This window comes from Netta rufina (assembly GCF_964035555.1).
Source record: "Netta rufina genome assembly, chromosome: 6".
Classification (NCBI taxonomy): Eukaryota; Metazoa; Chordata; class Aves; order Anseriformes; family Anatidae; genus Netta; species Netta rufina.
The window spans coordinates 13,518,093-13,540,619 of record NC_140129.1 but is presented as its reverse complement, the minus strand read 5'-3'; the positions used below and the strand labels follow the sequence as shown (position 1 = coordinate 13,540,619).

The following is a 22,527-nucleotide window of genomic DNA, read 5'->3' as shown; positions in this document are numbered from 1 at the left end:
CAAAACAAACAAGCAAAAAAAAATCAGTACATATTTTTGCTAACCTCCCAAAATAGTTACACCTGCAAGGAGATAAGCCAGGCACTTAGGTAATACTTGAATAGTATGGCATTTGATACCAATGTCACAAGAGTAGGTCACAACTAAGCAGTTAGCTGCTAGCAGAGGAATGTCTCTCTGCTTAGCAGTTAAAGCAGCCACAGGAAGAATGGGGCAGCTCTAGAAAAGGAGTGCCAAACAAGTAGAGAGCAGAGACAAGGACACTCCTATCTAAGTGAGAATCTACTGTCTGAGTTAATCAAGATCATAACTACTGGAATAATTAAGTTATGCATTTATCAGGAAAAATCTTACTGCGTCAGTGGTCTTTTCCTATTTACAGTATTTTTTCCAATTTACAATATTTTTTCCTCTGTTAGAAATTCAATTCTATTTCCAGAGAGTGAAAAAGAGTAAAGAATAGTTTCAAAAACTTAGGGTGAAAAGTTCTTTTCTAATAATAGTTACTTGTTTTAAAAAGATTTTCTATTTAATTATCATCTAAGATAAAGCATGTCGTGTAGTTTATGTTGGCAAAATCTTTTATTTTTATGCTAAATGTATTATTTATGCTTATTTTTAATATTCATAACATGTGAATGACACAAAAGAAACTTATCAAAATAAGGCTTCTATCATGCAGATTTCCCCTTCCTATGGCATGGGTCAGGATATATCTGACAAGCACTTGCTACTTATGTTCCTCCCTGAAGGGTTTTATATTCATTTAAATGGAAAGGGACATCAAATTAGAATTCATTACTTAAATTCTCACTTAAAACTTGGTGTTATCTTTTATGGGGAAAAAACCTACCTTAATGCGATTTTTTTTTAGTAGTGATTTTATCACGTCCATATGGATGCATTTCTTTTATTTTCTTTAATGCAATGAGCTTTTCCTGAATAATAATAATAATAATAATAATTTTAAAACCACCCATTCTTGTTAGCCACTGAAATTTCTCACATAATCTTAAAATATGGTCAAATGAAAATAATCCTTATATGTTACTACCATGACTGAAGATCACAAATATTTTAATTATGCCAGGATGTGGAATTTGGGACTAGTCCACCTAGTTTTATAATATTTAGACAAATTAAATTCTTTCTGTTTCACTAAGGGGCAAGAAGCTCTTAATGCAATTATTCCTTGCTGATTTTGCATTTTCTGAAAAATCCTTTATTATAATAAAATCTGGCCTTCATTCTTGCAGAGTCACAGCCATAAGGATCCCAAAAGATACATTTTCTGGCATAGAACTACTCTGAATACAATATATGCAAAATCAAGATCAGCAGGACAGAATGGAGAAACATTAACTTAAAGTTAATATTTCAGTTTGCACAAAGCCTGTAGAACTTGAGAGTGCAAATTCTACATCTCCATATGTAAACATTTTTTATCATCTCCTTTTTGGGGAACACAACAATAGTCTGTTAATTTCCATATATAAATACTACATTATTTCACAATACCCACCCAGTTTTACACATGTATAAACACATGTACAGCTTGAACAGCTTGAACATGCCTAACATTTCTAGTAAGGTGCTCAGTATTCAAAGTTACATTGCAATGTACCCATAGGTGGCAGAATGGGCATACTATCAGGTGTAAGAAATCATCACCTGTATCAGATCATGGGATAAGCGTTCCAGAGCTTCCTGTGTAGTTTCATTAATTTCTAATTCTGCCATGACTTCCCAGCTACCATTCTGGAACCTCACTGGCATAGAAAAGACAATCCCTTCAGGAATGCAAAATTGTCCTGCAGAAGAAGGAAAAATTACTCAAACATACTATTTCTGATTAAAAACACATTTTCACAAGTGTTGAGATTAAGCCCTACAAATATGCAGAAGTGCAAGCTGTGCAAGAACTTAATATAAAGACTGATTTTTTTCAGAGCACAATTCAAGGACCAACAGGCTCCACTTTTACTGTAACTTCGAAGATTAGTTTCATCTACTCATAACAGTTTTATGTCTTAAAAAGTGGAAAACTTACATCTTTTATTTCATGTAACGTTTAAATGACTGCTGTGAAAATTTTCATTTATTGGTCCACCCATCTACATAAGAACCTGCTTGTATAGGTTAGGCTCTAAGAACTATAAAGATTCCACGTGCAAAACATATATATAAGAAAAGCATTTAAATTAAGTCTAAAAGACAAACTGTAACAAGACAGTATTAACATAAGAGATGCTTTTAAGCAGTAAATATCAAATCACAAGCTTGGGATAGGATAACTGCTTAGATATGGAGGCTCTTGTGCTGAAACAAACTCCCAGCCTATTATTATATTATGATCTGATTTACAATTGTTTACTAATTTGAAATTTTGATTTAAAAAAATCCCATTATACCTACTGGGGAAAGCTCTAAGGAAGCTATTAGAAAATACATGAAGCAAAAATAGGTTTACCTTCACTAAGTATTCCCACAGAAACAATCTCCCCAGAAGGAGAACCATGAAACCAGTATCTTAGTACTGTAGCTACTGCATGAGCGGGTAACATTCCTGCACAATGACAGACACGGGAACTCAATGAACTCTGTGCAGACAGAAATTCTGAATGGATCCATTCGCTGCCAACAAAAGAAGGAAAAAAAAATAAGAAGGAAAAACAACAAACTACTAAGATGACTGTAAGAAGAGTAGTTTCCTAGAGGATAAAAGAACTAAAACCAAGAGAAGATAATAGTTAAAACTTATTCAAACTTTGCTGGAGGCAAGGCACTTAAAGACAGAAAATACGGGCAAGAAGTAGCTCAAGAAATGACAGCAGGCATTACTTGTCTATGAAATATCATTTAGTCAAGTCAAAACTGTTACTATTACTGTTTACATTTGTTACCTCTTATGTAAGGACCCAGCCATGAACTGTAATTCCCCTTTGCTAGGCACTGTGCAAGTATGGAATAGAAATGTCAGCTACCCAGTACATGCTGGAAAGTTTATACCAGAGTGGGAGCTCCACACAGCCAGGCCTGAGTATGTCACCTCTGCTGCTCACTCACTCCAAACATCTTTTCTCTGCTAATTCTCTTTCCACTAGAACCTATCTAGATGCCATGCATCCTTTTAATACCTGTAAACAAATCCTGTTTTGGGAAATTGTCAATATTAGTTCCATCAGGTCATAAGTTCTATGTAATTCAGGTACTTCAAGAGGCAGATATGTGTTTAGTATCATTTCAAAGTTTTGTCACGCACTTTAGATACTTTAGTCACTATCTGGCTTTTCTTTACTTCTTAAAGCCTCTTCATATGATACACATGCAATATGTAGGAAAATATAGTTATAAACAAAGTTGTCAGGGGAGTCAAGACTACACAGCGCTACAAACTACTCAATTTCTTTTGCAGACTCAGCACTTCAACTTGGGTTCTTCTTTATGTACAGTGCTAATCAATAAACAAAAATCTTTCTGGATGTTCATTAAACAGTTCAGATAAAACAGAAATGTTTAAAAAGGTATTTGATTTTACTTTAAAAAACAAATTTGTACATTACCTATCATAAATCAAATTCATCAAAGGACGTGAAAAATTAGCTGGGCCCCAAACAGCACTGTCACATCCGTAAATTTTTGTATGTGACAAATCAATGTAGTGACAGCCAGTAATATTGCCCCAGACAATCACATCTTTAACTCCTGCAACAGAGAAAAATACATAAATTAATTAAAAGAAAGACAAACACTTTCACAATATAGGTTGGACTAGATGACCTCTGGAAGTCCCTTTGAAGATGAATTATTCTTTAATTCAGTGTCCTGCCTTAATAGCAGATATGTTTTCATCTGAAAAATGCATCAATATTCTCCGTAACATTACATGAAACCTCAACAAAAGCTATAAAAGGAACTTTAATTAATATAATGCTATTATATGTATTAGACAAAAAAATAATATTTAGCTGTCGGAAAACAAATAATTTCACAAACATATAGCAATGTTTCATTTAAAGTCCTGTACATGGAAATATTGACTGCTGAAAAGCAATCTGAAAAGGAAAAAAAAAAACACATTGGTGCAAAAAGAATTTCTCAAATAATCTGCTGATAGGCAAATCAGCCTATCAGTTGTTCTATGAAATACGTGCTCTCAGAGAAGTTCATCCACTGAAATCCCCAAATGCTACCAGAACACAAAAACATTCACCTGCTGCATTCATATTCAGCTTCCTGGCCAGCATGGCTTTAGCTGCGGTTTCCCAGGATGTTGCAACAGCAATGACATTTTCAGGATTAATGGATGGGCCGTATGTGATAATCATCATCGCCTTAAGGTTTACAAAGGTTTTTCCTGCTGAAATTACTCTGACCTCTTTCTTTGCATTCTTCTCAATCAGGGGAGCATACACATGGCAGATCTCACTCACTTTTCTGATGTAGTTCTCAAGGGACTGGACTTCACGTTTTAAGAGGATATCATCAAGAACAATGATAACGTCAGCTTGAAGAAAAGCCTTATCTATTTCAGTGTGCTCTGAAATACCACGGAGGAGTGGGAATGCCATGTCTTCCACTTCCATTACAATACCGCAAAGAACATTCTTAAACTCGTCAGTGTCTAGCAAATGGATACTGATTTCAGTTGTCATCCCAAACACTTCTCCATTCGCCAACAGAGGTATCAGCTGATAGCATATAGGAGCTGATGCACTAATAAAAGAATGGTACCAAAAAATCATAGTTAAGCACTATATACTGCTCGTTTCAAAGTATTACATAAATAAACACAAAGACCTTACCTTTACATTTGATTATATTTAAATAGAGCAATAAAAGATCCAAACTAATGGCCTTTCTCTGTTCTTAACATGTTAAAAATTAAAAGCAGTTAGGGCATCCTTTCATTTGAAGGTTTTTCCATCCTATACATTTCAGGCCATAATGTCATTTAAAGTCTAGCATCTTACAGAACCACAAATTTTTAAGGTATTTTGTTAGGATTAAGAGAAATACATAAATTTCTACAGGTAGACCTGCTAGGAATTGATTACTTATTTAAATATTTCCAAATACATTTAATGTAAGATACCTGCATTACAAAATTTTGTAAATACTTGTTTTTCCTTCCAAGGTGATCTGGTGAGCTCATTGACACCTGTTCACATCCCTCACTTAAACTGGAACATAATGTAACGAAAATAGAGATACTTTTCAATTCATATGTTGAATGCTCATAGTGAAGGGTGCAGAATCTAACTCAAATCAGCAAATTACGTGGATTCATGTATAACCTCAGACAGTTATACCTCATATGCATTGAGAAAAAATGCATTCTTCTGAAACTGAGTGAAACTTCATACTCTTTTTACTTTCACCTGGTGATCCAGATCTGCAAAGGGTTGGTAAGATTTCTAATCTCCTCCTCCTCTTTTTCAGCTTCCACATGTGCCTGTAGGTTCTCCTCAGCAATGTCTAACATTTCCTCACTCAACATCATTGAGGTGATGCCATAATAGTGCTAAGAACAAAAAAAAAAAAAACAAAAAAAAGTGATCTCTAATGAAATGACAGCTCAAACACAGCAAGGTGTAGGATAGCTTTATTTTACATTTGAAGGAGGAATAAAGAACATTATAAGAAAATGTAAAATATGGGTTTACAGAATAAAAAGCAGCTCACTACCTGAGCATATTCCAGAAAATCATTAACTCCTCCCAGAAGCAGACCCTTCCCTCCACGGTCCAAAAGTTCTCTCCAAATGATTGGAGATTGTCTGTGCTGCCATCCATTCATTTCACAAATGTCACGGAGCCACTGCTAATATAAATACCACCCCCCAAAAAAAAAAAAAAAAAAAAAAAAAAGTTTTAATACTTGTTCACTTATGATAACAGTTAAATGTTACAGTTAGTAACAATCTTATTACTTCCTGTCAATACATGATTACAAAGTGTCTCACAACGTACCCACATCCCAGTGTGCAAAAATTGGCAGATTGACACAAAGCAATTCATGATGATACACTGCAATATTTCAGCAAAAGAGCAAAACGTCCTATGAACTTCTGCTTGGTTTTAACTCTGTAATTTTTCTCCATTGTCTTAATGACACTGAACATAGGAATGCTGTAAAGCAGTGAAAAATCTGAGGATTCCTTAAATAGGTAAGAAGTAGGTAACCTCTGCAGAAGGGTCGCTAGGCTGAAGAGGTTACTTGCCATTCACTTTACTGTTGAATTGGCTGAGGTATCAATCAAAAGTATAAGGGGGTAATATAAAGCAGAGTACTGCCTGTCTCATGAATACTGCAGTTTTTCATTTTTATATGGACTACAGTAAAACAAACTTCAAGTAAAATGAACAACTGAGCATACAGCAAAATAATTAAAAAGGCCCACTCACACTGTAAACCAATATATGAGATTTATTTTTATATTTCTGTTATAATTCAAGGCCTTTGAATGCCAGAAATCCTCTTGACAAATAATGGCTGTGAAAGTATACACAATCACAGTGTGCAAAAAATTTACAGAAAACAGCAGGCTGAACAGCCACATGTATTTAATAAAACATAAACTTCACTTTCTTGCAAGCAAAACACGGTTTCAGTGTGACCTTCATTTTATGTACGTATTCTGCCAGTCAGAACGTTGAAACTTTTCCTCAGGCTGGCGCTCATACCCAAAACTGCTTTTGCAGCACTTCCATCCACGTACCCAGATGCTAACGAAAGTAAGAAACAGACTGCAGCCAAGCACACTCCTTGCCAGGCGGAGCACTGGGTTGGGTTATCTACCACGTTTTGACTGGTAGCGCCTTACCTCCCACCTGTCAGGGTGCTGGGTGATCTTGTGAACCCTGAAGTCCGGCAGGTTAGCCTGGAGGTAGTCAGCCAGGAGCTCCGCTTTGGCATAGTAAGGGCAGTTTGCCCTGCCTGTGGAAACACCAACCGCACGCCCAGAGGCAGATGTGGTGACACGGGCTGGTGAGAACTCGACCAACACAAAACTTTTGGGAATTTTTCCACACACACTCACCTCCCTCCCCCCCCGCTCCCCTCAGGCGCCTCACCCGCCAGCACCAGCTTGGCCATGCGCGCGCCGCCCTCCAACGGCCGCCGGCTTGGGGCGTCGCGCGGCAACGCAAGGCGCTGCACGCGCCGCCACGGCCGTTTGGCCCTCGGCGCGCGCCGTCCCCTCTCGCGAGGCTGGCGGAGGGCGGCCGGGCGGCAGCATGGCGGCGGCGCCGCGCGCCGGGTAACGGCCGCCCGCGCTCCTGAGGCAGGTGCCCAGCGGCTGCCCGAGGGACGCGGGAGGCTGGAGGGGGCGGTCGGGGCGAGCCGAGCCCAGCCCTCAAAGTCCCCCTTCGCAGCAGCTCTCCGGGGGGGTTGTCCCAAATCTTCTCCCTGCAGCTTTACGTGAGGAGTCGCAGGTCTGCTCGCTGAGCTGTGGCTTCCCTTGGGCTTCACACACAAGTGACTTTGTGCTCTCTTTGCAGGCTGGTTTCCGCAGGAGGAGTTTCATCGGGTCCCCTGCCTTGAGTTGGCGCGTCAAATCTGCTCATGAAACGCTCGGCAAAATGAATAACAGGATAAGTAACTTGTTGAACACGGTCAGGTGCTTGCGTCGGTGTGGTTCTGTGCTCGCTCCCAAGTACTCAGGCGCCACAAGAAAACACGCTTCGTGGGTCGGCGGGCGCAAGGATCCCCTGGAAAATGTGAACTTCAGAAAACCCTTTCCAAGTATTTTTCCCTCTCCACACGGGTCATCTCTTCGGTTTCTATCTCAAAAGGCAGATGTTTTTAGCGCAGGTGATGAAATACAACCAGAGAAGAGTACTGAGGCTCTGGGGAGTGAGCAGGTTCCCCAGAGCTCCTTGGAACTGAAGAACTTGAAGGATGATTCTGGGGGCTCCAAGGCGAAGCCCGTTGTGGATCAAAATGAACAATTCTTTAATAGTCTCCGGAAATGCACCTGTCCTAGCGATGTGCTGGATTTGGCTTCAGAGTCTGCTGTTTCCCTTAAGCACTTCACAAACTGTTTAACTACAGCATGGAGACTCCTGAAAACCCTGTCCGAAGACCAGCAGCGTTACGAGAAGCAGCTGATCTTTGAGCACCCAGTCTTCATCAAGCTCTGTCAGCACGTGCTGCGAGACGCCAGAAGGATGACACGGGCTGACCTGGTGTTCAGTCTGCATGCTGTGGTGAACCTCGGTGTTCCTCAGAACACTCTCCTAGTCCAGACTTTGTTGAGGGTATGCCAGGTGAGTATGAAAATCTCTCTTCTAAGTTTGGGCTGAAGTGTCAGGATTAGTTCTGGGAGGCTGCCCAACATCAGAGAGATTTGGCTTACATCCCGGGTTTAATCTGATGCTCATTGGAAATTGGGCTCCCTTAGTTAATCTGTGTGTAATTCTAGTTTCCTTCATTTTTGAAACCACTGGCTGGTTTCACACGGATTTAACTGACAAATCATTATCCTTTTCAAATCAACTAAATGTGGCTGATAGGAGACCTTGTAGGACAATGGAGTCTCAGGAATTGACTCCTTGGGGGGAAGGCAGGATGGCAGGTGGAAATTAAGAGTGGCCAGTTTCCTTCTCTGAAGTAACCTAACATTGTGGAACTCTTTAACAGGAAAAGCTCAATCAACTTGATAACCGGTGTATCTCGGTTTTGGCAACTACTTTAGCAGGGCTGGATAAAGACAAGAATGTGAGCGCTCTTCAAGCTGGATTACTGTGAGGAAAATACATTTTTCACATGTTCTTAATATTTAAATATTGTTTGAATGTTATGTCTTATGTAAGTCACGGAGGGAATATCTGTGCATAAAAGACGCGTTTTGGTTTTAGGAGTTAGATGATTACATGAGATAACGGCTGTACATGACAGTGATTTTTGGCATTGTCTTTGCAGTTTCAAGCAGAAAGGCTTCTGATGGCATAGGAAGTTAGACCACTCTGCAGCTGATACATATTCTGACTGCATCGCCACCACTGTTTTTTTGTGATGTTGGTCAAGTCCCTTTGCATATCTATGCCTCTGTTTTACCTGGGTGTAAAAAGGAGGTAATAAGGCTAGCTTAATTCATTAACTATTTTGATTTAACATGATGAAAAATGCTGTTCAAAGGCCAGGGATTATTTCCTTCAAGTTTAGTAAGGAAAAATTAAGATGAAAACAAGTTTTGACTTCATCTTTTTATAGAGCAAAGCCTATGTCTAATGTTTTATCGGAATAACTTCTCTGGTTTTAATGTTTTTCTCTAGAATGATGAGATGTATGTGGGTAACCAATCTGCTTACTTTCATGAGTTTTTTACTGAGGCTGTCACAAAACTTGAAATAGATTAGAACTTTTGGTCCCAAGTCAGGTCCTGCTTTAAAAAGGCAGATGTGCTAGTGATACAGACAGAGCACGTTGTCCTGTAAGCTTGGGAACGTGGTTCTTGTAGGTTAGTGGAAAGCAGGGGAAAACAGAAACTCCTTCATGATATACTTATGATTCCTCTGTTCTATGATACCCCCTTCTGTTCCTGTAGCTCACAGCGCAGCTTGTTTTTTTTTTTTTTTTCCTCAGTTGCTCCAGGTCATAGTCAGTGTCCATTCCCAAGTTTCCTGTCTGTTTCAGAACTTGTCTCCATCTAGATGATTCTATGATAAAAACGTGTAATGTTTTCCACAGAGAAGTGTTAATTCCATGAGGCTTAACAGCACTCACATCTGCACAGTCACCTGTAGTCTGGGCAGGTGACCCTAGTGTTCAGAATGTGTTAGGGACAACACTTACGTATCAGGGAACATTAAGAAACCATATATTTATACCAATAGAATTATTTCCATGTGGGTTAACATCTGTGCTGCAGCTACATCACATAAAGTTGTGCCAGCCTTGCAAAAAGTAGGCAAGAGAGGAGCAGGGAATAACAGCTGTAACTTGGGAGTATATCAGTGAGGGAGAATGGGGGTACATACCAGTTCCTGCTGAAACAAGGAAACCATCTCAAGGCTTTGCATTTCTTTCTTCATCAGATTACTAGCGGAGCAGCGAATCCCAAGTATCAGAGACATCTTTATACTGCAAAACCTGATGAAATGCATGGGAAAAGATGCTCCAGTCTTTCTGAAAAAGAAATTAGAGGTAAACTTGGCTGAGGGGTCATTTTTACTTCCAAAAAGCCTGTGCTCTTGCATTGTTTTCTGAACTGTGTATGGTTCTTTCTAGATGCAAAAAGAGAATGTATAATACAAAAGTTAACTGCATTTGCTATATGAATCATAGTCCAGCTATATTTGCAAGAGAAACTTAAATTTGGAGCTGGGAATATCACTGAAAGGGGGCAGGAAGCAATGGAGATGGTACAAAAGGAGTTGAGACAGTAAATTAGCAGTGCCTTCATCTCTTGTTTGGGTTGGCCAGATGGTATTTCATAGAAGCATTTACTGGCTGTTCTGTGATTCCCTTGCCCAACCTCTGTCTGGAAAACCGACGTAATACTGTGTAATTTCTATTGTAGATGCATTTTGCATTTACCCGTTAATAGACATGCAGTAAGAATATTGTATTTTAATAACAAGTAAAGCTAAACTCTGTAGTCTCATTTTTACTGTCTCTTGTATCAGTCTAACTGCTGCTTCTGTAAATGAAGTGTGTTCTGCAGCATCGTTGCCTCTGTTCACATTAGTAGCTGGGTGTTTGTATTAAAGATATGCCACTCTGTGCTGTTGGATTGTGCTGAAAGCTTACAGCTCTTGCACATGTCCAAAATAGTAATTGCAGTCATAAAGTAAATCAACTGTGGTAATTATATTTCTGCTGCTTTTTTAAGAGTTAGTATATGGTATCACAGTATTTGGAAGTGAGTTTTACTGAGACTTCTTTAAAAAAAAATCCATATAAAGACAAATTTCTGGGAAATTGCTTAGTGACCTAGCTATAGAACACTTGATCTCTTCTGATTGTATATTGAGAATCTGAAAGAAGTTACTTTATGCTTTTGCTTTTTGTTGCTCCTTTTTCTTTCATTTAAGTCTGGACAGGCTAATGGATTTGGGAAAGTTTTGGTGAAGATTCCTTCACAATAAAGCAGTGGTAACATGTGAAGAATGAAGGATTTAATAAACTCTACTTCACTTTAGATGGCAGTTTTGAAAGAGATTGACCACCTGACTTACCTAAATGCTCGGCGTGTGTTTTTGGGTCTTGTTGCAATGAATTATTGTTCCATTCCGATCCTGAATGCCTGCAGTAAAAAGATCCAGGGTAAGAAAAATGTTTATTAAATCTCCCTCCTTTATGCCAAATTTTTCCCTTTCATGTCCCTTTCCTAATTTCCTTTAAAATTCAGGAAATATCTTTGCTTTACAGAAGAGAATAGTAATGTGGAGTCATTTGACAAGTGGCAAGACAGAACATTACTGATGGACAATGAAACCAAATAGTTCTTGCATTCTGTACCCTTTTTAACATTTCCCTGAATTATATATTTTTCTTTGCTTTTCTTCTGAATGCATTATTTAGGAAAAAGAACTGAATGCTAGAAGTAAAAAGTAGATTTCAGATAAGCTTTTAAAACAAATCTGAATTGGAAATAGATAGACGGGTGGTCTGATGTGATTAGTCTGAAGGGAACATAGTGTTTCCCTGATTAACTGGTTTTCAATATTGAATGCTGCAGTCCAAAAAAAAAACATAAATGAAAGGTAGTGCTCTCACTTCTCTCCAACCTTTGCAATGCATTTCCCAAGTATATGTAGTCAGTACGTATCAATTCACACTTAAAATGCATATGAATGTGTGTCTCAAAAAAAAGGAAGATATCAAAACAACATTTTTAATATTTAGGAAACAGGAATATTTGGGCTGTTTGTACAGTCATTATTTGTCCTGATGTTCATGTGTGTTAGGACACAGTCTTTAATGACATATAGTGGCTTCTACCACAGGAGTCATGCCGTGCTCAGACGCAGGCTACATAGCATGCATAGAGTAAGCAGCTACTCAGTGCTTTTTTCTGCACTTTTTTAGTGCATATCGTCAGGACTTACATGCTATACATTGTGCTCTGGGCATAGTCATTTATTTCTTGACACAAGTAACCCCTTCTAGAGTATGGAGATGGAACAGGATGAGGAGGGAGGGTTATCCATTGGGTAAGGGAATTTGCCAGCGTGTTTTCCAAGTCCTGTGCTGTTGCTGGGGCTTTCAAGAAAGTAGCACCCTCTTCTGTATCTCAGGACCTGAGCATAATTGTAGTAACCGTGTGTTTCATAAATTGAGTTAGTTTTTGCAGCATTGAGGAGATGACCCAGCGGTGATATTAGTTTTCTAATTACACAGAGGAGAGATTCAGGTCAAAGCGTCCAGTAACACGAGATTTCCTTTGATCTGTTTTCTTTAAGAATACCTAGCATTACCAATCACTGAATTTGATGCACAGATTTCATTGGCTTCAATTGCTGTTGTCAGTGCTGAGCACCTGAAGAAATGTTTCATACTAAGCCTGGAAACAGTGAAGAAACAGTTTCATACTAAGCCTGGAAAATCATTGAGCCACAGCTTACGAGAAGGGTTGAACTCATTTATTTTCCTACTATCCTCTTGAGTCTTCATGGAGAGGAAACAAAGTCTAGTTGTAGCTGTGCCTTCTCCTGCAGTCACTGTCTTTTAGGACATGCATGTCACTCATTGAAGCAAACAAGGCAGGATGTTCAAGAGAGAGCATTGTTCTTTGGTATTTAATCTTCAACTCAGGAGTAGGTCCATATTGTGTGGCAGATGAAGTAGCAGTGCTGTGCTACAGGTCTGTTGTGATCTGGTACTCAATCTGTGTCATTATGCTCATATGCCAGGAGGTTATGTTAAGGTTTTCCAGTCTGACATGTGCTAGTGCTTCAATGCTTGATAGCCTCAGTCCTTTTTAGAAATAGACACATATTTATGGTTACTTGCAGTTCTGTAAAACCAAATCAGAAAAAGTAAATTTCATCATGTGCCACTATGCCTCCAACCTACAGCTCCCTTTGCTTTGTCCTTTTTATCGTTTGTCCTTTTTTGCTTTTCTGTTACAGAGAATATTCACGATGCTCAATTTTGGCATTTAATTCTTATTCTGGAAGCTTGTCACAATCTCCAGTACCGTAATGTAAAACTGTTTTCAACAGTAGCAGACTACGTTAATTCCAGTGTCTGCATTTTGGACAAAAAACAGGTGAGTTTGAGACCAAATAATTTATAGTAGTAGCAGTAGAATAGGCAGTTTCTGGTGCTTTTCCATGCTACCCTTTTAGAAATACCATTATGATGAAGTTCATACAGTTAAATTTTTAAAATGCGCTTCTATCTATTGACTTACAGAATAAATAAAGAAATAGAATGAATGTTATGGTTTGAAAAGTTTGCTTTCATTAAAAATGCCTTTTATGAAAACAAAATGTAAGATCCACTTTACTTTTTCTCTTGACCTTATAAAAATACCTTTTGTTTCAGATTATCCTTTTTCTGTCTGCCTTCGAGATACTTGGCTTTCAGCCCAGTGAACTGATGGGTGTTTTTGCTGAGAAGGTGACAGCAGACTCTGAATTCCTGGACTTGAAAAGCCTTTTGATTGTTCTCCGAGTGTATTCACGACTCAACTACCTTCCCAAAGGCCAACATCATTTGTAGGTTTTCATTTGAGAACGCCTGATGTTATGTTGTCATCAATAGAGTAATATATGGAAATGTATGGAATGGCAACTGGTATTTGATATTAGTTGTGAAAAAGTCCATAGTTCTGTTTTATTAATCTGTAAGGTAAATTTTCTATGTCTTCTGGCATTTTTTTCTATATAGGATTTCTATTCTGAAACTGAAAATTGATATATTCTTGATTCTAGACCGATAAAGGTACTAACTCTGTTGATAGGTAGCTGTAGCCTCAAAGAAGATTCTAAAGCTAATGCTGGATTACTCAACATGTGATTGTACAAAATATAAAATTTACTAGCACATAATTCTGTTTGAAATCCATTATAGTCTTGTATATTTAGATACTTTTCTTCTGCTTTTGGAAAAGGTTTTTTGAGACTCTTCAGAGCTGCTTGAATAAGTACCTTCCCCAGATTTCCAACACAGAACTGCTGAAGGCAGTGTATTCACTTTGCATCTTAGGATACCTTCCTCATCGTGCACTTGATCAGCTGCTGCAAAAGGAGAGCTACGAAAGACTTCTACCATCAGGTTAGGCCTTTTGTTGTCATGTTCTTTTTCTTTAGAAGGACAGTTTGCCTACCTAAATAATTTTTTATAATTGTGTTAAACCTTATAATTTAAAGAAGGCAAACACAATTAATACTGAAGTTCACAAGAAAAAGCTGATGCAGTAATGGTGATTTAAGTGACACCTTAGTCTCTAATTATGCACTAGGGCATCTGGTTTATTGTCCTGGGCCCCATGGTGGCAACTGTTTAATTAATAGTTTGTGCAAAGAGGTGTATGTGAGATTGGTGGAAATTGTAGAAATGCATTAAGAGCTAGGGGTTCTTTGTGCAACAGATATTCAGACACTTTTAAAAACACAGGAAGTCTTAAGCTTCATAAACCAACTTCGGTACCTGGGATCATGAGTAAAATTTGACTTTGACTGCTTGGAGTTACTATGAGGAATTTGGAACACTGTAGTAGAATTTGGTTTCCACATGACATTCCTCTACAGTGAGTAGTGTAGTTTATCAGAGTAGGAATTCAGTGTAGAATAAAACTGCCTTGATATTGAGCCTCCTCTGACTGAACCTGAAAGCTGTAGCTGCTTAGTTTGGGAAGGCTAGTACTCTTAAAACACAGTTTCAAAATGATGGCTAAAGTCTGATATCCCTTTGTTTTATAGCCTTCTACTGTCTGGATTTTACAAATGACTTGTATGCATGCTCTCTTGTTCCATGTTCTTAAGGCTTCTCTAATAACTGATGGCAGGCATAGAGCTGTGTACAGTAGAGGGGAAAGAGTGGATAAATGGGAAGGTACTAGCTGTAGACCTTACTATTTTAGTTAGTGAATTGACAGTGTATATTTAAAAGAATATTGAAGATAACAAAAATCATTGGGAAAAAAAATTGGGGTTTGACTCCTGTATTGAAATTCATTTGCTCTGAAGAGACTGTAAATGGTAACAAAATGAAATGTTCTGAGAGGTAATACTTAGGATGCAATATTTTTTTGTATTCTTTTTCAGGTGATCTTTACAAAGAAAAAAAGGAAATGATGCTTCGCTGTGTGAAGACGTGTATGGAACTTGATAGCCCTTCCTTCATGAAGCCTGAATTTGTGCCAAATGAGAATTTCTCATCATTAGTATCTCTTAATCTCAGAAAGGCTCGAGAGGCACTGCTGGAACTTCTGGGAGATGAGAATATGTTTCGGCAAAATGTTCAGCTGCCATATAAATATCACATTGGTATGAAGACACATTCATATTGTTATTTTTAATGTAAATGTATAATCCCTAAAATAATAAGGTGGTAACAAATTTGCATAGCATACAGGTGATTAAAAGATATTTTTTTTAAGGTAGTCATTTAATAAATTATATCCTTGATTGTTGAATTTATTTTGTAGGATGCTTTTGTAAAGTCAATTTACTGAAATACTATGATTGCTTTTATTTACAAAACTGCTTTGGACTTCTTGTCAAGCATCAGCGAGCAGATTTTAACTGCATGTAAATCCAGAATGGCCAACTGTTTCAGACAGTTGATACCTTAGTATTACACTTGAATTAAAATGAAACAGTGGTCTTCTTTTGTTCTCTGACTTGTTTCTCCTCTAAAACTCTGGATAACGTTTGGTTTCTACTTCCATTTTATGAGATGGGATATGATCTTGACAGGTGATCATTTCATAACATTTAGTTTCTTTTATATTTTGATATTGCTTATTCTTTTGCCAGCCACCCAGATAACCGATTTTCTTGTGATATTTGTAATAGTTTTCTTCCTAAATATTTCTAACTGGGGATCAGATTACAGGAAAATCTGAGTAGGTATGATGGACTCAGATCAAAACGAGTTTCTTTATGCGAGTGAATTGTAATTTAAAGTTACATCCACAGTTTCTAAAAACTTTTTTTTTCTTGGAGATGTGCAAGCTTTAGCAGTTTATGTTGGTTGCAGGGAGGGAAAAGCGATCGGTAATGAGCAAACTACAAGAGAACAGTAATTAGAAACACAGCAGTGACAGTGTCTGATATCTTTTTCAAATGAGCTACATAGAATATTAATTGTAACCTCATGTAATGTTTGTTGTTGTTTTGCTTTCAGATTTTGAAATCAGGATGGATTCAGACAGAAAGAAAGTGCTCCCAGTAACTGCAACAGATAATCATCCTGACACAAGTGTTCAAAGGTGTCTTTTTTGACTGTCTATTTTTTCTAGTAGGCTAGTTTTGTTTGTATGTATTCTATGCACTTATGATTTCTACTGATTTGCAGAAGCAAGCAGACAACTTATTTGTGCTCCCAGAAATTGCCATGCATGCTACTTCAAAATAACACCTCATCCAGCTCATTAACTTCTAATAGAGGCTAAAAAAAATTACATTCCAGAGAAAGAGGCAGGAAACCTTACAGTTTGGATAATCTCAGCCTCCTGCAATGGATACAAATTTTTAAGTATGATTAAAATCCCTTCCAAAAAAATAGTACATTATGATTGTAAAATTCCAAGCATTACTGTGTTTAATTAAAAATTCAGTTATTCTCTTTATGTCTCCAAAATTTGCATCCCAGTGGTATGTTTTAGCAATGAATTCAGCTGCTGAAATGCAATTTGAATAAAATGCACAATCATGTCCATGCTTTAGGTGATAATTTTAATCTTGTGGAAAAAAATGACCTCTCACTGAATGAAGTAGGACATACATCAATTAAGTAAGTCTTAACTAGAATTGAGTAATGCTTAAATTTGTGCGCTGGGTCGCGCTGCACAGGAACATATTTTGTGTAGTTTGCTTTTTGAGAAAAAGAGAGCTAGTGAATTGAGTAACAGAAACTCACATCAGGTTTTCAAGACATTCAGCTTTCCTTACCCTTTTGAGTAGGTTTTATGGCAGGAAGTAACTGATCTTGAATATTAGCAAAGGATCAAAGTAAATGCACAAGCTGTCAAAATAATGTAGGATTTGGAATGATCTATTTCCTTCCCATTATGGGGGAAGTGGATGTCTAAGGACTTAATTCTGCTGTAGTAGTTTAAGTAGATGCTAGCACTTGAGTGAAGCTCACCGAAGAAGAGAGGGTCTAAATTAATTAAGTCTGGAGAAAGAAAAGGATAATGAAATTTGTGCAGTCCTGATACTCTGCCTTCCGGAAAGACAGCTCTATATTCTGCAATGTTGAAGGACATCACTGAATCATTGTCTTAAACTCTTCTTGTTTGTAGATTGGCGTTTCTCTTTGTTCCTCTGTCTGCATTTTGTTTGGGTACAACACACCCCCAAGGGAAGCTTGCAATGAAGAAGCGGCATCTAAGTAAATTGGGCTATCATGTGATTCTGGTAAGAGTTCTGTTATTCTCTCTGTTTAGGTCCTGTTATCAGCACAGTGATGAGTATGTTTGTTTGGCAGAACAGGCCCTGTAGGGAATGATGAGCTTTCTCCAGAGTGATAACTGCGTAGCATATCTGCTTTTACAAGGTGGTGATTGTGTCATAAAGGACAGAGGAGCTCTAAAAGACAAGCTACCACTTAACATTGTCAGTGAAATAAATGTTACCATAGCTCAGGTGGGAAAAAAAAGTCAAGCCACTGAATTGTTTGTACCTAGAAACCTGTGGGACTTTGACTTATTTTTATTTTTTTTTTTACAGAATGAATGATTCAAATGAACATGTTTCTCAAAATAGAGCAAATCCCTATGGCTTTCCCATCATGGAATGCTTTGTTTATGGGACATAGTAGTTTGCTAAAGACACAAGAAATAATGTACCCTTTCCTTTTCCTTTTCTACAGGTCCTGAACAAGAAGTTTCAGGAAATGACAAATGAAGATGCAGTTGAGTTTTTAAAAGGAAAAATCTATTCTGAAAATGCTTCCCCTATTTTCTAAAGTGAATGTGCCTGATAATAATTAAAGTAAACCAACAATTTTGTGTCTCTCTCTCTTTTTTTCCTGTTTAACTAACAGACTGATTTTAATGGAAAAGGGAAGCATTTTTTTTGTTTTTTTTTTTTTTCTGCACGACTGTGTGCTCCAAGGTATTATTACAGGTTGAGAAGTTTGTAAAGCCAACAATTTCTGCTGGTAGTGGTGGTTTTCTTTAGTGGAAACAACTACTTGATGAATCTGAAAAACATCCTGGCATCTATCACTGTTGAATTTCCCTAACTTTGTTATTTCTGCTCCTCCCATGCCCCAAATAAAACTCCTCTCTCCTCTTGAGCTGGGTCAGAAAAAGGAAGTGACTATTTCAAGTGGTATTGGTACCTCGCCTACAACCAAGCACTAGAGGGATTTCCTCCAACATCCAGTCCCCTTCATCCCCTGCATTAATCCTTATGCAGAGCTCTAGCAAGTAACTAAGCCTAAGGTGTGTATTAAAAAAAAAAGAGTTGCATGAAAAGTTTCTGAGAAATCAACCTCACTCAATTTTCAGAAGTTTGGGACAAAAATGGTTCCACGAGCTGTATGCTTATTCTTTTGAATCTTTTGCTCCACTACTACTGTAATAGATTTTGAGGCTTCTGACCACAAGATTACAGGTCTGTCACATCCTTATGAACTGACTCTTGCTCTCCCTTTATGATTGTCTCCACTGCTACTTAAAGAGATTTTACAATACTCAGGTTTATTCATTACATATTATGATGCATCTCTACTACTAAAAGGTAAAATGACAGCATGGTGGAATTCATTATATTGACAGGTCTACAAGCTCAAAACAGCTTTAGGAGTTCGAGCTCAAAGAACAGAGAGAAGTGGTACATCTTTTCTGTTATTGATAATATTTACTGGTAAAAAAACATTTATTGCACTAGAATTACTGGAGTACTTAGCAAGAGCATTGGAATGTTTGGACCTAGATATATTTGCCAAGAATAGGTTGCTTGTTTCTGCTGTACAATCAGATCTTCAGTCATCATTTTGCTCTACCATAACCACAGCCAAATTGGCACGAAGGGAAACAGCAATACTGTATACAGTGACCACATGTTACCTAATGGTGGTGCCCTTGCTTCACTTGATAAGCTACAAGAAGTGGGTTCTTTGTCTTTCTGAAGTAGCATGCATGTATGGATAAGGTATTACAATAATGAGATAAGGTCAAAAAGAATGCTAAAAAAATTTGCTGTGCAATTTCTTGCAGAACATGTGGATAACAGTATGGTGCACATTTATGAAGGAAACCAAGTAAAAAGCATCACAGTCTGGCACAAAAAGCATAGAGCACTGCTCAGCATTTCAATCTCTGAAATACAGCAAGTGCTGAAAAACAGATTTTTTTTGCAATTGTAAAACTTAACAACCAGACCAGAGTTAATCTGCTTAACTTGATGTGAGGTTTATCGTGCCTCTTTTTTTTATCTGCTACTTTAAGGAGGTATTGTCTGCATGAACTCATCTGTAAAGCAGAATGGTGAGGACCATTCTGATTTTCTGAGCTAGCCAACTGACTCATGGTTCTTGGCCAGTGCTGAAGGAGGTGTGAAATATTCTTGTTCATGCTGGAGTGCTGGCCGGAGCTCAGAGCTGTGTTTGAGACAGCATTTTATGCTGTTCAAAGGTGAAGCTTTGCAAACCAAGCTACTACAGTGTCATCTGCAGCTCTCACCTGGTCTGGGGAACTGCTGTTTCTGCTTCAGGCTTTCCAGTCAGGTTCTCAGTAGCAGGTACATAGCTCCTTCTGTTCAGTGACAAAACAGCAGGCAGGAAAGTATCTCTAGGGTACCAGCAACCCAGACAGAATTAGCCAACAGTGAGCACACAATAGCATACATGAAATTAGTTGATTATTTTCTTTTGTTTCTTTTAAACATCTTGTAAGTGTATGGACATTTACACAAGCCGGATGGAAGTGTAGTCCACCATAATGATCACCTTGCTTGCTAAAATATCTTGCTTTATGCTACCATAATAATTTATTGTTATCGCCTACACTGATTCATAGTTCCAAACAATACAATAGCTGCTGCCAGAGACTTAGGAGCTGTGGGTTTCTTCAGTCATTACTCCCATTAAAAAGCTACTCTGCTGCAATGTTGGAAATACCCTGATTTCTCAGGAGTCCAATTCATGCAGTAAGGCAGATCTGATCCCCTAGTTTGTGTGACAGAATGTATTTCAAACATTCTCCTCTTTTCCCTGAATCACGCTTATTAAAGTTAATGGGAGACCGCCAGTAGATGATTTTGCTTTGGTTTTTGTCACTGTGTGGACTGCTTAGTATAAAAGCTGCAAAATCCCCTTTTTAGGGGCTTAACATGTATTTAGCGGACCTGGCAGTGAGGCTAACAGGGGTGCAAGCTGCACCATTTTTTTTTTAAATACACCATTTTAACAGTCTGCCTGCAGTCTCAAGACAGGCATGTGTTTCTAACCTTTATCCACACTTAGAACACATTATAAGTGCAGTAGATGGAAATTTTTTTCTGAACAAGGAGTGGGGACCCTGGAATCTGAATATGGCTTTATTTTATAGAGCCTAGGAGCATACCTTATTAACAGAAGGAAAACAGATACCTGCTGTGTTGTTTGTCTTACTAGGGGAATTTTAGGCATATACCTAATCTAGCATGGACAAAGGTTCTTAAGTCCATGTAAAGTGAAAGTAGATCATTTACTAAGTAAACTAAATTGTTCACAGATCTTCAATGAATTGGCGACTATTTAAAGAGAAAATAGCAAGTGTACAGCTTAGAGTAAATATGTAGCAGTGACTAAAAGATAGTAGACTCAGTTGTACAGATCCACAAAAAAACTTCCTTTCATTCCAAGCTATGGAATACCAGACTTGGGTATCTGTACTGCTAATCTCAAAGAAAAAGATACTGTTATTCCTGTTTTTTTCACATACTCTATTATACCTTTTTTGATTCATAAATCTTACATTGTTACAAAACAATAAAATGCAATGATAAAGCTGGCTTATCTTTTTGGTTTGGTTTGTATCTTTCAGTGAATAAGCATAAACAATAAGCAATTAATGAATAAGCATTTTGTCATTTGAATTCTTCAGATTACTTGAAGGACATCCACATACAAAAGGGTGACAAGCTCGGACCACTGTCATGTATCATACAATCAAGACGAAAACATTGTGGGAAGAACTTACAAGTTATATAGCAAACTTCACTGGCTCAGGGATGACGTTAACCACTGCAGGATGTATGAACAGATCTAAAATGAGAGCGTGAAATGGGAAGGCAGAAGATGCATGCTGCCAGGGTCAGGAAGGCTCTTGCATGAACAGAAAATAAACTAGTACCATCTGAGCAAAAATGAAACAAAGTTTGTTAAGTAATGCAGAATGAGAACAGCAAGGGTCTGGAAAATAAAGCACAAACAGCTGGATTTGCAGACCTCTATGACCTGTGTTTCTCTGCCGCTTGGATTTACTTATGTCTGAAAACACATTTGAGCCCTAACTCCAGTCTTCTCAGGGGTATGAAATATCTCAATCACTCAGCCACTCATTCTTGCAAAACATCCAGGAACTCTCCTTAGAGTTTCCTCTTTGCTCTCAAACTGGCCAAGAGGTTCAAAAATGACCAGGAAAGAAGGACTGAGTGCATTGGAATAGCTTGTTTTTTTGTTAAGGACATCAGCATTTAAATAAACTTAACCTTGGAATTAGGGAATGAAAGTCTGTTTCTCAGCTATTGCAACTGTTTCTGCATATGCAAGAGGTTGAATAATGCTCTGTATGTGGAGGTCTATTGTCAATTCCTAAAGTGGAAAATTTTAATATCCAGAGATGATACTAAGATCTCCCTCTAAAGCTTGTTTTGTTATTCACCATTGCAACAGGAATGATTTTTATTGCCATTTGTTAACACTAAGTTATTCCCATTCCATGTGAATCTCATAGCACACAAGCTGGCATGAGCAAGGTATCAGTTTCACTTACTCTTTGCTGGCAGGAAAATATCTGAACTCAAGAAGAACTGCAGATGTTATGTAGAACTCAAAAAAGGTGGAGTATTTACTCCAAGGACAAATGTGCTGAAATCAGTTATCTCAGAACAAAAGCAGAGCCAGTAAAAAATAGCAATGGAATACAATGGTTATCTGTTCTTTACAGACATACTTTTAAAGCAATTATGATATTTAAGCACGTTTTACTGAACACATAATTCTGTGTTTCTGTTCTTTGCTAGTGACCATAGCTGCTTTAGAAGTTCTACATTGTTCTTCTCTTTTATGTGATGCCAATGTAATGGGTTCCTATATTCAAGACCTGTCCTAACAGCTGCAGTTTTTTGCTTTCTTTCTCTATTTCTGGATAATGGCAATATGGAGTCAAAGTATGAATGTGGCTAATACTGT

The 22,527-nt window shown here is 37.9% G+C and overlaps 2 protein-coding genes across 2 annotated transcripts; one reads left to right on the top strand and one right to left on the bottom strand.

Annotated features, from left to right (window-relative positions):
• Positions 1-854: 854 nt before the first annotated feature.
• Positions 855-7,098, bottom strand: MDH1B (malate dehydrogenase 1B; the record flags this gene model as incomplete). The annotated part of the gene is made up of 9 exons (XM_084289421.1): positions 855-938; positions 1,672-1,811; positions 2,471-2,634; positions 3,564-3,705; positions 4,214-4,716; positions 5,382-5,524; positions 5,689-5,823; positions 6,827-6,987; positions 7,077-7,098. 9 exons carry the CDS (start codon positions 7,096-7,098, stop codon positions 855-857), a joined length of 1,494 nt encoding a protein of 497 aa, XP_084145547.1.
• Positions 7,099-7,222: 124 nt separating this feature from the next.
• On the top strand, positions 7,223-18,133 carry FASTKD2 (FAST kinase domains 2). The gene is made up of 12 exons (XM_084288978.1): positions 7,223-7,285; positions 7,503-8,270; positions 8,644-8,747; positions 10,041-10,149; positions 11,148-11,271; positions 13,080-13,219; positions 13,498-13,670; positions 14,066-14,229; positions 15,222-15,443; positions 16,306-16,390; positions 17,426-17,540; positions 17,995-18,133. Exons 2-12 carry the CDS (start codon positions 7,584-7,586, stop codon positions 18,088-18,090), a joined length of 2,019 nt encoding a protein of 672 aa, XP_084145104.1. The 5' UTR covers positions 7,223-7,285; positions 7,503-7,583; the 3' UTR covers positions 18,091-18,133.
• Positions 18,134-22,527: the final 4,394 nt, after the last annotated feature.

Coding starts and splice junctions, on each gene's coding strand:
- FASTKD2 (XM_084288978.1), top strand. CDS start 7,584: ATGAATAACAGGATAAGTAACTTGTTGAACACGGTCAGGTGCTTGCGT. Junction 8,271..8,643: donor CTTTGTTGAGGGTATGCCAG/GTGAGTATGAAA, acceptor ACTCTTTAACAG/GAAAAGCTCAATCAACTTGA. Junction 13,671..14,065: donor CCCAAAGGCCAACATCATTT/GTAGGTTTTCAT, acceptor CTTTTGGAAAAG/GTTTTTTGAGACTCTTCAGA.